At 52.4% G+C, this 13,984-nt stretch overlaps 3 protein-coding genes across 3 annotated transcripts; 1 reads left to right on the top strand and 2 right to left on the bottom strand.

Annotated features, from left to right (window-relative positions):
* Nucleotides 1-2,628: 2,628 nt before the first annotated feature.
* Nucleotides 2,629-3,885, top strand: EsH8_VI_000385 (concanavalin A-like lectin/glucanase domain-containing protein; the record flags this gene model as incomplete). The annotated part of the gene is made up of 3 exons (XM_083271638.1): nt 2,629-2,722; nt 2,846-3,610; nt 3,716-3,885. The coding sequence occupies 3 exons, from the start codon at nt 2,629-2,631 to the stop codon at nt 3,883-3,885; spliced, it is 1,029 nt and encodes a 342-aa protein (XP_083126812.1).
* A 4,874-nt stretch (nt 3,886-8,759) lies between these two features.
* On the bottom strand, nt 8,760-9,676 carry EsH8_VI_000384 (uncharacterized protein; the record flags this gene model as incomplete). Its single annotated transcript, XM_083271637.1, has 3 exons — nt 8,760-8,943; nt 9,007-9,300; nt 9,435-9,676. The coding sequence occupies 3 exons, from the start codon at nt 9,674-9,676 to the stop codon at nt 8,760-8,762; spliced, it is 720 nt and encodes a 239-aa protein (XP_083126811.1).
* Nucleotides 9,677-10,964: 1,288 nt separating this feature from the next.
* On the bottom strand, nt 10,965-11,657 carry EsH8_VI_000383 (uncharacterized protein; the record flags this gene model as incomplete). Its single annotated transcript, XM_083271636.1, has 1 exon — nt 10,965-11,657. One exon carries the CDS (start codon nt 11,655-11,657, stop codon nt 10,965-10,967), a length of 693 nt encoding a protein of 230 aa, XP_083126810.1.
* Nucleotides 11,658-13,984: the final 2,327 nt, after the last annotated feature.

Here is a 13,984-nt window from a genome sequence, read left to right as displayed (position 1 = left end):
ATAGAGATGAAGGGAGTACCTCGACGCATCAACCATTTCTTCATACCCTGAAGCGTAATAACGCGATTGGTATGAGTGGCAGGGCGATTGCAATCTTGTTCGATCAAGTATGGAAAAGGACGACACCGGTCCTAGAGCCGCACAAAGGACCGACGGAAAGTTTTTGGTTAATCGCAAATGCATCAGGCCAGGCATACCATTGTGTGGAAGCATTGCGTATGTCTACAAGGCTCGAAAGATTTTGGACCTCGACTCTTATCTCAAGCGAAATGAGTCGAGGGATATTCTGCGCGGCGCCGCAGAGGTTCTCCAACCACCAGTCCAACATTGGGGCAGTGGGCTAATGGCTCTTTTCCGCCGGCATCAGGACAGCGTAAGTCATGGATCTGCCGATTACTTGGTTATCCATGCTACGAATGATGGATTAACAAGTGACAAGTGGCCACAGGCCTTACATGACGCCCATGTCTTCGCTGAATAGTATGCTCGATGGCATCTTCAAGCATGTCGCCAAGATCGCTAAAGGTGTGGCGGGAAATGTAGATAGCACTGACCGAGGTACAGAAGAGACGGTGAGCAGAGAAGGGACGGAGAGGTTCCAAATCCTTCACAACTATGAAGTGTGGGAAATCCTGGCAGCGGGGATAACACTGCGCGAGCTTGCCGTCGCCGGCTTGTTTGATATTTTGTGGAAGCCTCTGGGCCGTATTCGGTTGGAACAGGTATTTCTATAACTCTTTTTTCTCTTCAGCCATTTTTGGAAAGAAGTTGGTTTCTAGTTCATGTGGTGCACGGGAACAATGCAGAAGATGTTGGCCATTCACCCTGCCCTCTGAAAAAGTGAAACTTAGGTGATGATACCTCCTCAGAGAAACTGATACCATTGGACATTAGAAGTAAAATACTCGCTTGGTAGCAGAGGTGTGTTGAAAGCTTGCTTGAAGCCACGGTCATAAAGTCGTGGGAAAGGAAGCTGAAATTCGGTTGGCGTTCCTGCGAGAATATTTAACGTGCCCCAGTTGGCATTTTTAGGGGTTTTTTTTTTTTTTTTGGTTGGACGGCGAGCAGCAGCCGATATGTTGGTGTTTTGGAACTCTTGTTCTCCTTCCTCAATGACTAGGAAGTTATGAGAGATGTTGTGGTCCGGTCAACACATGGCCATGGATGGCATGGTGTCTACAGACATGCGTCACCGGACACCAACCTTTTTTGTACTGCTTGTGGAGAGAAATTCAATGTTGCTGGCTAGCTAGCCTGTGAATTTTCGACAAAATGTCGGTCCGTCGATTGATATCAGCTCATAACGTTGACCGATTCCGCCTGGTGGCCGCAACGAGTCCAATTTCAGACATCGGGCACTTGTGCACGGGAGATTGAACTCGTCATCTTGGTCAGGATTGGGCGAACCCATCCCTTCACTAGACGTTATCATTATTTCGGGCGATTCACTTGTGCCCGTGCGTAGATCTGCCGAGACCCTTAGCTAGCCCGGCGGGATGCGATGCCACGTACTCACGGACGGTGGGCATTCGGAAGCCGAAATGGCCTCTGCAGATGTCATTTTGCTTGGCGAGACTAGCGCCCCAATAGCGCCAAGGCCGCTAACGACTCATCTCGTGGTGTCGCATTTTGGGTGGCAACACGGCAACACAATACCGAGGGCCGCGGCCGCCAAACTTAATGGCGATGGCAGAGGGCTTTTGGGAAACCAGAAGTCGAAATACGGCCCGCGCTGAGCTTGGGACTTGCTCCGTTTGTCCAGGCGATGGATGCAAACTGGCTGACAGTAAGATTAAAGTATGTTTCGTCTGAACTGCACAGTCTGAACGCAGCATCAATCCATTCGCTCGACGTTGATCTTCGAGGCGGGTGGGTTGACGTTGGCTGAAAAGCTGGGATCATTCTTGCTCTCGGCTTGGAAGGCCTCCAAATTTGCTGAACAACGGGGAAGCACCAGCCCCTTTAAAAGACTAAGGTTTGAGTCCCAAGCCACCTCGATTCCACCTCAGCCACTCAGGTTTGAGGTCGTTCCGTTGGTCGATCCGTCTCACCATTATAGCCCCCTCAAACGGGGCCCCGTGTCGGGCGGTCCCATTGGCTTGCAGAAACTTGACAAGCCGCACTGTCTTTTAATAGAATGGACGGCCTCCCGGCACATCGGATGGTGGGCGCTGCTCGGGGCCACCAGCAAGTACAGCCACCCCAGCACACGCGTCCCCTCGATATTATACACTAGATTCAGCCCACTATAACCCCACCAAGGAGCCACTCAGGCATCTCCACTGCCGGGAAACCGAATGGCAGATGTTTGCTGTTGCCAGATTCTCAAACGTACGTCAGCCTCCTTGGGGATGCGGGTGGTTGGCTGGTGTTACTCGTTCGAGGGGTTCTCCTAGTCAAGCTCAAACACCAGGTATCCATGTATCTCGTTGACTGCTGCCCGTCCTTAATGGAGACGGCGACCCGCCCCGTAATAAGGGGGCGGGTTTGTTTTCATGGTTCTTTCACTGAATGAATGAATGCTCCTCCATTCTCTTTCTCTTTCCTTTGCAAACACTCATTTCTACCAAATACACTATCGTTGAAGTCGTTTTGGAGGGTTCTTCCTCGCCGTAAGCTTATACAAAAATGGCAATGTCTTTCGTTCGTCAAGCGTCGCTCGTTGCGCTTCTCGCAACCTCAACTCTTGCCCAAACTTTTACCGATTGCAACCCTACAGAGAGTAAGTCACATCGACCTGCGTAGATGTGGTTGAGCATGCTTTCCGAAGGGGGGAGCAGCATCCTCCACATCGCGGCTGAATAGACTTTTGATGGAGTCAATCTATTAACATGTTATTCCCTAGAAACCTGCCCCGCCAACGCTGGTCTGACAAAGAGCACTTATTCGGTGGACTTCACCAAGGGCGCCGACACTGATGCCTGGACCACCACCGCTGGCAACATCTCCTACACGGCCGATGGAGCCGAGTTCACCCTCAACAAGCAGGGCGACGCCCCCACCATCGAGACCTCGTGGTACTTCTTCTTCGGCCGCGCCGAGGTCATCATGAAGGCGGCCCCCGGAACCGGTATTGTGAGCAGCGTGGTCATCGAGTCCGACGACCTCGACGAGGTCGACTGGGAGTGGCTCGGCGGCAAGGACGCCGAGGTGCAGACCAACTACTTCGGCAAGGGCAACACCACGAGCTATGACCGCGGCGCCTTCCACACCATCGCGGCGACCCAGACCGAGTTCCACAACTACACCATCGACTGGACCACATCCGCCGTCACCTGGTACATCAACGGCGCCCTCGTCCGCACACTCAACTACGCCGACGCCCTCGGAGGCAAGAACTTCCCCCAGACCCCTGCCCGCCTGAGGCTCGGCATCTGGGCCGGCGGCGACCCGACCAACAACGAGGGCACCATCACCTGGGCCGGCGGCGAGACCGACTACACCAAGGCTCCCTTCACCATGACCGTGCAGAAGGTCTCCATCACCAACGCGAACCCGGCCAAGTCGTACACCTACGGCGACCTGACCGGCGACTGGACGAGCATCAAGCTCGAGAACGCCGATGCCACCGAGGACAGCTCCAACGCCGGCCAGAACGACACCACCACAGGTAACGCCAGCTCTTCTTCTTCCTCCTCCTCCGCCGCGACCGCCACGGCCTCGTCTGGATTCCCCACGTCCTCGGGCGCCCCGCTGAGAAATGAAACCACGACAGGAACCACCATCCGCCCCACTGTTGCTCCCACTGCCACCCAGTCCGGCTCCAGCGCGAGCGCCACCGCTTCCGCGGGCGCCAACGCCGCCTCTGGCCAGCTCTTGACGGGCTCGACTGTTGGCACCGCCGTCTTTGGGTTTGCTCTCGTCGCGATGGCTGGTCTGTTTTAGATGAGAGATGTCCCTCCCGCCCTCCCCACCAACTGCCAAAGTTGGTGTGCGTATGTAGTTCTTCCGATACCAGCCAGATAATACGGACTGTAGAGCGTCCTCTTTGAACATATACCCCTTTTGCAAGTCTTTAAACCCCATTTCTTGTGGATTATTTCCACTTCGTGTCAATTGTTCAGCGTGAACCATAACGGTAATGCCATATTCTCAAGAGTTGCCACTTTGTAAATGATTGATTGTGTTTGAGAGTCGTGGGATCCCTATTGGCATGGTTCATTGCTCTTAGGCTGAACGCAAAGCGCAGTATTGACGACAAAGGATGATTACTAGAGTCTGGTTATTCTCCAGATCTTGGGACAGATCCGTCAGTTTTTTGCTTGGGGTGTCATAGTTCAGAATTGCTTTATTTAAGAATTTCCCTGTCGATGGAAGAATAGTCAACTGCCATCAATGTTTATGACAGCGTGCTAGAAGGTGCGCGCACTACTGCAAGCCTCCACTGCTCCCAATGTTGAACCCCTCCTCTTCCCCCTTCTCATTTGACACCTTCTCCGCCGCAGTAACTTCCTTCAACCAGTTCGCAATATCTGGTCGTCTGCTACCAGGGTAGAGCTCTGCTGTGGCTATTTGTTTCATCGGATCATTGTTTGAGCTAATTCTCATCATAAACATAAATGTCATTAAAGCATATGGGCTCCTTTCCCGGCCTGGTTAGAGGTTTGACTTGTTTCACGAGATGAAGAAGAATCTAAGTGCGTCGTTGAGAACCCCAAAGCTTCGCCGCTATTCAGCTTGACAGCGTGGATCCAAGGGCTCTTACGGTCACGTTCGTTAAATTGTCTTACGGCTGCTATTGAACCGGTTTCTCCCAGCAGCCCGAATGGACACCCTAAGATGCCTCTCCCACTCAGCACTACTTTGAAACAACAGCTTGCTTCGGCTTTTGGAGCCCAGAATTCTTCACACTTACAGATAGTACCTTTTCTCCCATTTGAATTGCCTGTCCTCATTTCCCACCTCGACTTTGGCCCCAATTCTCGTGGCTCAAGAAGCTGCCGGGCAGACGAGATTCAGCTACAGAAAGAGTGGTTAATCAAGGTCGAAGAACACATGATCTAGCTAGCAATCTTCATTCGTTTCCTTACCTTATGGCTTTAGGTCCTTGAGTTATTAGATATATCAACGACAGCCCTATGATGATAACAGTCGAACCCAATAGCCGAGCTCACAAAAACGCCACTTTACCATAACGATCAAACCCTATAGAGCCACCTGCTAGCCGCTCTTCCTACCAGCATTGTGAGGTGGTTATTTCGCAGGACCATATCGTTGAATAAAGAAGAAAACAAGACCAGAAACTGAGAATTGATCCTGGATCAATAACAAAGATACCATGAAAATGAGTGGTTCTACCGCTAGAGGGTCTTCTAATTAAACGCTAAGGGTCATGTAAATGCGGCATTATAATTCATGGGCCTGCACTATGGCAAGGACCGGTTTCTCGTAATAACCCCGACTTAGTCCACCAATCAACAGCCCCTTTCGTCTGTCCTGGGTACCAGAAAAGAGAAGTCAAACCACTGATGAATAGGGTTGAGACAGAAAAGAACGGAGCTTACACCACAGAGTCATGTAAACGAGACGGTGTGTCCATCGGAGGCAGAAGCGGTGATGGTAGACCAAGATGTAGATTGATAAGATTACGTCGAGTCTTCGCTTAGAGTCTTGGTAGACCCAGAGATCACCTTTCCAATACATCGAAAATGGAACCGTGGGGAGTAAGGTGGTATTGCGGGTGGTTACTCTTGCTTGTTTTGCGCTCATCTTTTCTGTACAGGGGTATTCGCCCTGAGAGCCCACACGACGCCTGGCTTCACCTCCGCGCGGAAGGGTTGTGCGGCGGGCCGGTGTCGGATTGCAAAAGAGATCACCATCTAACATGATTCTGTATCTATAAAGGAGTCTGTCTACTTCAGATGGGCAACATGAACCGGTAGCCTCTCGACAGAATAAGAAGAACAAGAACCGAAGACATATAAGAAAACAACGCCCTCGCTCGCTGTGTTCCCAAAATGAAGTTCATCCAAGTCCTTGCGCTTTTCGGTAAGTCAAAACTGGTATAAGCAAATACTCTACTCACATGAAATTTGCTAACGTAACATTACGTGTCAGCCACGATGGCCTTCGCCGCCCCGACGAACCAGCAAGCTCGCGGCAAGGGAGCCGATCTCGAGGTGCGCCAGGGTTGCCAGTACGACCCCACAAAGATTCTCGGCGGATGCCCTTAGATGGAGGGAATGGCTTCCCGTAACACATCGGTCGATGAAGGAGTTGGAATAATCAGGCAATGCTTGGAGACGGAGGCTATTGAATCATGTCCAGATCGTACCACCTAGCTCGGCTCCACCCCGGGGCCAAGTTCGGGCTGGGCTAGAGCGAGATACGTCCTAGGTTCAATGTCGAGATTTTCTCTTAAAGTCTACGAAAGAGAAATAAAGCTCCATGCGCAAAGCTCAAAGTACATTTGGCGCCCAAGTGCAGCGAAACAAATCCTCGTCCCGTTATGGCCGTGCAGTCTGCGGTTGAACAGAGTTTGGGCTTTTCGGGACGTCGAATGCAGCTACGATTTAGCGTACGCGTTTAATTGGCGGACCAAGTAGCTTTCATCTCGTTTATCCAACCTCGGATTCTTGCACGGCAGGCAAGGTTGATATTCGTCCGCCGGGGTCATTGAAGTGGCACGAGTTGCAGGAAAAATAGGCACGATCATGTACTGACTAAACAAACTGACTGGATGTTCTGCACCACTGTGATTGGGCGGGTTCTATTTTGAGGACGCCATGGAACGTACCGGTATGCCATAGGACTACAATGAAGGGTTGCTTGAGGATATCTAGCTACTTGGCAGCATGGTATTCGCGGTCAAGTGGGTAGCAATGTGTTTGGGTATCTCGTAACCAGCAAGGCGTACCCATCTGACCAATGCCAAGTTGTCGGATCTTGATAAGCCGGCTGGGTGAGAACGAATGCACGTGTGAACTGAGGGAGGCGATCGGTCGTACGTGGAACCATTCCTATTCTCCGATACAGAAGCACCAGCAGCGAGCAGCACCAACCAAAGGCATATGAGGCGTGGGAATTCGGCGGCGTCAAGGATCGGGATCCGCGCGCCACACGTCCAATGACGCACATGCATGATGCACAACGCCGGGAACGATGCCCTGTCGTCGCCGTTGTCGTCGAATTCCACGCCCAAGACGTAGTGTAGACGAGGGTGGTCAAAGAAAGATGTGTGGGGGGGACGAGGGGGAGTGGGGTGAGTGGGTGTGAGGACATGAGCCGAGACAGCTAGCAAGCCACTTTATCCAAACCCCGCTCCGTGTCTCTCTCTGCCGCCTTTCTCCCAAGCGGCATGTCTTGTGTCGTTCTTGTGGTTTTCCCGCGGGCCCAGAGTGACGGGGAACCCTACGTGCACAATGTGTGTAGACGGAAAGACCTGGGAGCTCTCCGCCCAGTGAAACATGTCCCTTAGAAGAAACCAACACCAGTTTGCTCGCCAACATATGGTTGGTCTCGCAGCGGCAGCAAGGTTGGTGGAAGACAAGGAAAGACCCTGATTTTTCGGCTGGCCATCGACGCGGGCGACGGCCCTCGAAGATAATTCCTAGTGTATGGCAGGCTGCTGATCCCCGATTCTGCTCCCCCGCAGTTCGCTCTGATTTTGTCCCGACGTGTAATTGGCCGAGGGGCCGAGTCCGTCCCAAAGCGGCAGCCAGCAGGACAAGGCCCACCCCGGTCTGAGAGAGGCCGGGCCGGCGGGCGATTGTGATGTCGGTGGTAAGGTGGGGCGCATGCTGGTTTGGTGCACTGCACTTGATCGGGAACGATCCACTCGCCCCGACTCGTAGTGGCTTCTTCATGTTTCCATGTCAAAGGAAGGTCGAAGTCTTGGGTGGTTCTTGCCTTGTGATAATCCCCGACTGAGGGCGCTTAGCGTCCCTCCTGCCTGCACATCATTCGCCACTTCCTCCCGAGCTGTAGCCGCAACCATGGTGCGTTTCCTGACGCAGCCGAGCGGGCGGACAGGCAGGCCAGGCAAGAGAGACTACCTACGGTAGGTAGCTCTGGGTAACATCTCTCTGACCATCCTGGGTGCCTGGCTCGTTTGGCAGGAACTCTCCAAGGAAGTAACACACAAGGAAAAACCCGCATTACCTAAGATATCCGGTTTCTCTCCATCAGTCAAGGAAACAGAGCTCGATATCCGGGGCCCCTCGTTAGCTAATCAGTCGCAGTACTTAAACCAGCAAAGCTCGCGACTGCTCCCGAGAACTTTTCCTCTCCATCAACAACTTCATCACGCAAGCAAACAAACTCCAGTGAACATCAATTCACCGCAAATCATCCCAAGTCGTACTACAAGACTACAAATCCCTACCAAACCGTCACCATGAATGGCTGTGGATGCGCTACGTCCGGTGCCTGCGGCTGCGGCGAGTCCTGCTCCTGCGATGGCTGCCCCGTGAGTCTTATCCCGGCCGATCGCATCATCCGTGGCAGAATGATGTGCTAATAAGCTTCTCTTAGCATAAATAAACAATGTCAACCCTGATCGCCATGCTCCGTCGATGGGTCCTTGGGCAAGCAGAGGACCGGGTTCATGGTGCATGAATGGTGGTTGCACGGAAATGCGGGTGGACTTTCTGCTAGCAATTGATGTCGCTGCTCTTCAGCACTCCTATGCATTAGTGGTCATTGCAAACCAAATTTGATATTGATACATCGTTCCCTAAGAGTGATTGTGAGCGGAGTTGCTGTCGCCTTTGATCCAGTGATATCGTAGATCTATCATCCATTAGCTAGATCGGCCCCAATCACGCCCAGCCCAATTCTTCAGCATCGTCCTTGTACGATGACGCAATCCAAATCCCCTGTCCATCACAAGCCCAGTCGTCCAAAAGATATCGCATCTTGGGCCCGGAGGCTCTCCCGTCCTTGTTTCCCTTCTCGTACGCTGACCAGCCCAAGGCGCCAATCATTCTGGCAGCGTAGAATGATCTGGTATTCGTCAGTTATATCTTGTTCCACGTCGAAAGGGGACAGAGCGGGCGGGGAGCATACGCAGCAAGTATTGCCCATCCATACTCCCACTTTGCAATCCGGCACCAGCCCCGGTTCTGCGCCCAGGCCTCGTCGCAGCTCCGCTCGAGATACCACGGCCGCATGCTGAGGTGCTGGGGGTCGGTGAAGTCGGGCCCGTTCTGCGCCGCCGCGCTGCACGCCCAGAGGACCGCGAGGAAGGCGTCGTACGCGGCGTTGGTCCACCGCGCCTCGTACTGCAGGGCGGCCATCGTGAGGCGTGCAAAGAAGACGCTGGCTCCGAGGACCGCAATCGCCATGCTTGACGTTGTGAGTCTGATTGAAGCGGGGAAGGGCACTGTCAGCAAAGGCAACGTCCAGGCGGCGACGAGGAAGACGTAGGAAACCGTAAAACAAGTAGGAAAAGGGAGGATCTTAAAAATACAAGAAAAGAAGAAATTAGTACACACCTTTGGCTCCAGATCAAGGGAATCTCTGGCGGCTCCTCATAGTTCGCGTAAAAGTATATTCTCAGCCTGGGGTTCGAGCACCATCCCTCCTCGCCGCCGTTCCTCCAAAGCCGCGAGCGGAAGCGGTCCGGGTATCCCACGCCGAACAAGATGAGGGCCGCGACGACTACAACGGCCTCGAGGCAGAGGAAAGCAGCGATGATGTTCGCACGGCTCAGCGATAGTTCTCGTCTCTGGGACATTGTCGGCTCAGCGATCGATGCGGTGCGACGAGGGAGGAGGGTTTCGGCGGTTCGGGCAGCGCAACCGCGAACGACATGGCGTCGGGCGCTGCCATGTCAGCAGCATTCGTTTCCCTATTTGACGATGACGAACAGGCGGATGAATGCCTCAAATGTGCTCGTTTGGAGCCGGGGGGTGTTGCGGCTTTTACGTTCTCGAGGGAGCACCTTTTGGGGGGGGCCGGCTTGGCGGTTGGAATGGCAATGGTAGAGGGGGGACTGGGTGAGGGGTGAAACTTGCTCATTCCTGCGCAGCAAGACCACCATGCGGCACGCTGCATTTGCTGCCATCCGATGCATACTGGACCCTGACTTTACGCTATAGACCGACCACCTGGGGTCTACCAGAAAGAAAACGCGCGGCATCTTGACACTTCTTCGACAAGCCTCCGCTCTTCGCCAGGTACCCGTTGCGTTGCGGTTCGGCCCGCCTGATCTGATCTACTCGGCTTGAGGGCTGGGGAGCCGCCAGGTCCACTTCCTATTTGGCGTCTCTAGATCTCCCACGTGTAAAACTGGCTGCCGAAGTCCAAGCACAGCATCTGATACGTAGTTTTGTGATAACTGTTCCCATTCTGTTTGTCTGTGGTACCACACTGGCACAAACATGGTCCGCTCATGAACCTATCAAACGCTAAATCCTATACTGTTTGACTCTATTCACTGAACCAAAGGCATCCAGCGGCCAGAAAAAGCCAGGTTTTCCTGGTACCCGCTACCCAACACATTGCTTGATCTCCTAATGTCGATAGCGAGCCAAAACCCCGGCATGCTGCATCTGCGATGGTGATACATGTAGCGACTTCATCCACTGTAGACGACCCTCTTGCTTGGATAGTGAACCTGGCCTTCTGTCGCACGCCCGTTCTGATCATATCTTCTTTACCCATCACTCGTAGGTTTTGTAGCTTTCAAGACCAAGTATACGCTTCTCGTAGTTTCTTCTCCACTCGACGCCCGCCTGTTGACGGCATAAAGTTAGCTCCTTTGGCAATTCAAAAGCGTAGCCTCGAGACAGAAAGATGAAAGGACTCACCGATATGATCTCCAACATTTCACAAACTCTCTTCAATCATGCAGTGTCCAGCAGATCCAGAGTAATGACGTCCCGGAAGAAACCAAGCCATCACTGGTACCAGCACGCCGTAACAGGACCAACTTCCTCTCGCTGCTTTCTAAGAAGCTCGTCCCTCCTGCGTCTTGTTGCGGCAACGTCGTCGTCCTCGAGAAAACTCAGCGTAATGCCCAACTAAGACATGACGACAGGCCTTGGAGCCGCTGCTCCATCCAGCTCCAGCGCGCTGGGGACCTCCTTGTAGGCAAACGACAGCATCTCCGCCGTGAAGCGCGATATGTCGAACTGGTTGAAGGTGTGGTCTCGCACACCGTTCCCCTTGAGAAGGTGACAACGCGTTCGGTAGTACGCCATGCTTGCCCACACGTAGCTGCGCTGCGCGACACGCGCAAATTCCTTGGTCATCCAGTCGAGGTAGCGCGTCAGGTGAGGGATGACGGCTGTGGGGACCTTCAGGACGCGGACGAGACCCACGAGCTGGGCGTGCGATCGGACACGGATGACGTCTACGCGGTCGTAGGCATGAGTCGGTGGGAAGATCCTGAGCTGGCGAAGGCGGTAGATGACACCGCAGCCTCCGTCGCCATCGGGAGAGGTGGGAGCAGAGTCGGATATGTGCCAGTAGAGGTCCCAGTGGAATTCCTCTGCGGAGAGCCCTTCGGAGACCATGGCTTCGTATGTGCAGAAGGGAAAATCGGAGTCCTCGGGGACGGCAGTGGCGTATGTGTGCTTCTTGCGCCCAAGGTAGATGGGAAGCGGTACGGAGATCATAATATAGAGGGATCCGACCTCGAGCTTGTCCATATCGATGGGCGGGTGGGTTAAGGGCGAGTATGGCGCTGCCAGAACTTTCATCTTGGTCGCCATAATTATACCGCTAGGAATGTTGAGATGGTAATGAAGTGAATTATGCCGGGAGACCAAAAGCAGACCGGATGAGGCACTGTAGTTATCAAGAGAAAGATAATCGAGCGGAGGTGAATGGGATATGTTGGGTCCACAATGGTCTGGAAGCAAAGGGCCAGGGGAATAAAGCAAGAGAAGCAGCAGAAAAGAAATACAGGGAGCGCATTGGACCAACTGAATTTCCCAAAATTCAGCGGCGGTGGATGCAGGACACGATGCGGTAGCGTACTTCGGAAGGAGCGACCCCGGACTCGGAGGACCTCGGAAATGGGTGTGCGAGCTGAACACTCGACATGCATTCGCGGCCTCTCTGGCTGGGGGACAGACTTTGGACTAAAATTTTCAGTTTAATGTATCAAAATAGTAATGCTAAACCAAGCAGCTGCGCTCGATGTCATAGTCTTAAGAGAAGTCCACCAGCCCAAATTATGCTATAAAATGTATATAACAGCTTGCGTAAATGTAAATTCTTGATCGGCTATATCATAATACGAGAAAAGCGCTTTTCTGTACCCGTAAATCTTTGAGGCTAGATTGCGTTCTCAATATTGGAGACCTTAGACACTGGGTTGAATCGGCATCCTATCAGTGAAGATATCTTGTTGGATCCTGACGGCCACCAGTTGCTGTCAATTTCGTACTACCCTCGCGCACCAATGTTTGGAAGTACACAGCGATTCCAACTACTAGGAGATGCCCATTACGTATGTGAATCTAATAAGAAAGAGACACAAGATAATTAGTCAAAGAATTGGGAAACCTGAGCACCCTGCCTATGAAGTTATGCCACCGCTAATGAGTGTTACTGTTGGAATCACAGGGTATCTGTTGTATACAACAGGACTGCCCGTATGGGCTGGAGCTCGCCGAATATCTATGGTATATTCGGAAGCTGTAAATCGGTATGTAGAAGGGAAAGTAGAAGGTTGGCAGCGGCAGCAGCGGAAGTGTAGATATATCTGTTGGCAGCCCGGAGACGTAATCTCCGGGCTCCGCTGCTGCGGCCGCTGCCGCGGCCGGCGGCCGGCGGCCGGCAGCCTGGCTGCTGACCGCCCGCCTGTATTCTGGTCACGTAATCCAACAGTTACTATTCAGTTAAGGGTGAATAGCTTCGGGGCCTGCCTCCACTCATTCACGACATTTTTCATTCTGTCAATATTATGATCCCACATTCCAAGCCTCAGGGCCATTTATAACACGTCTCCTCGCTCAGCACCCTGCATTTTAATCGAGCAACTCGAACCCGTACCATGTGAGGCCGTGGTAACGTAGGTGGCCAAGGTTTTTATTACCCCAGGATGAAATACGGCATGACAGATTCATCGAGTAACTGGATTTGGCGTGTGAATCGCTAATTCAGACAGCTTTCAGTAATTACCTTGTCCTGTTCAATACCACTAAGGGCTTAAAAGGGCCGACATCATCCTTGTAACTCTTCAACTTCTGGGAGACAAGGGCACTATGCGCCGGAGGGCGAAAAGTTCCGTGCGCAGTACTCCGTAGAAGGACTACTTTGCTCGTAGCACCGGTAAATAAAAAAGTGCGAGAAGTGCTATCATATCCGTAGTCTCCGTAAAAAGAAGGACGCATACCCCTGCTTTATGGAGGATGTTTAAATGATTACTAAGTTAGCGTGGGTTATGCTCTAGTCAGAAGCATATGGAGTCGGAGTGGGAGCCCGAAATTGAGAAAATCCGGAAACGATATCCGAACCAAAAACTAACCTGGATCTAACCATTGAGCCAGTCGCATTAAATCCAATCCTATCGCTGATTGTTTGATTTGGAACCTTGGCTGATCATGTTCGCCTTGACGGCATTGCTGGTATCTTATTACTAAAGGCAGTGAATTTATTACCATGGTTTATTTTGCTCAGCATTGTTCAACACAGTACCTTGTTTCAATCAGCATGTGTGTAAGTTTGAAGGTTTTATTTCACTACAGCAACTTTTGCTTTGCCAGTACACGAGAACGGGATTTTTGATACTGGCGGCGGTGAGTACCCTGCCATTCAGCGCGATGGGTTGGAACCCATTCTCTGGTCGCCTGGTTTCGACTTGAGGAGGCTGCTTTCTACAAATCTCCCTGGCGAGTCATTCGGATCCAGAAAACCGTTTGGTCTTGATCTGTAATCAAAATGATCTCCAAATGCTGCTGTCTCCAGTGACTGTTAATAAACCTTAGTCAACCTAGCAGAAAAGGCCCGGGCCCGGACCAGAACCCACGTGGCTGTAGCTATCACCGGCGGGGCTGTGCCAGGCTCCAAGAGGAAGGCATGAAAGTATAAC

The sequence above is a fragment of the Colletotrichum jinshuiense genome, chromosome 6 (genome assembly GCF_051148585.1).
Source record: "Colletotrichum jinshuiense chromosome 6, complete sequence".
NCBI lineage: Eukaryota > Fungi > Ascomycota > Sordariomycetes > Glomerellales > Glomerellaceae > Colletotrichum > Colletotrichum jinshuiense.
Note: the sequence above shows the minus strand (reverse complement) of the source record. Positions and strands in the feature narration are given on the sequence as shown.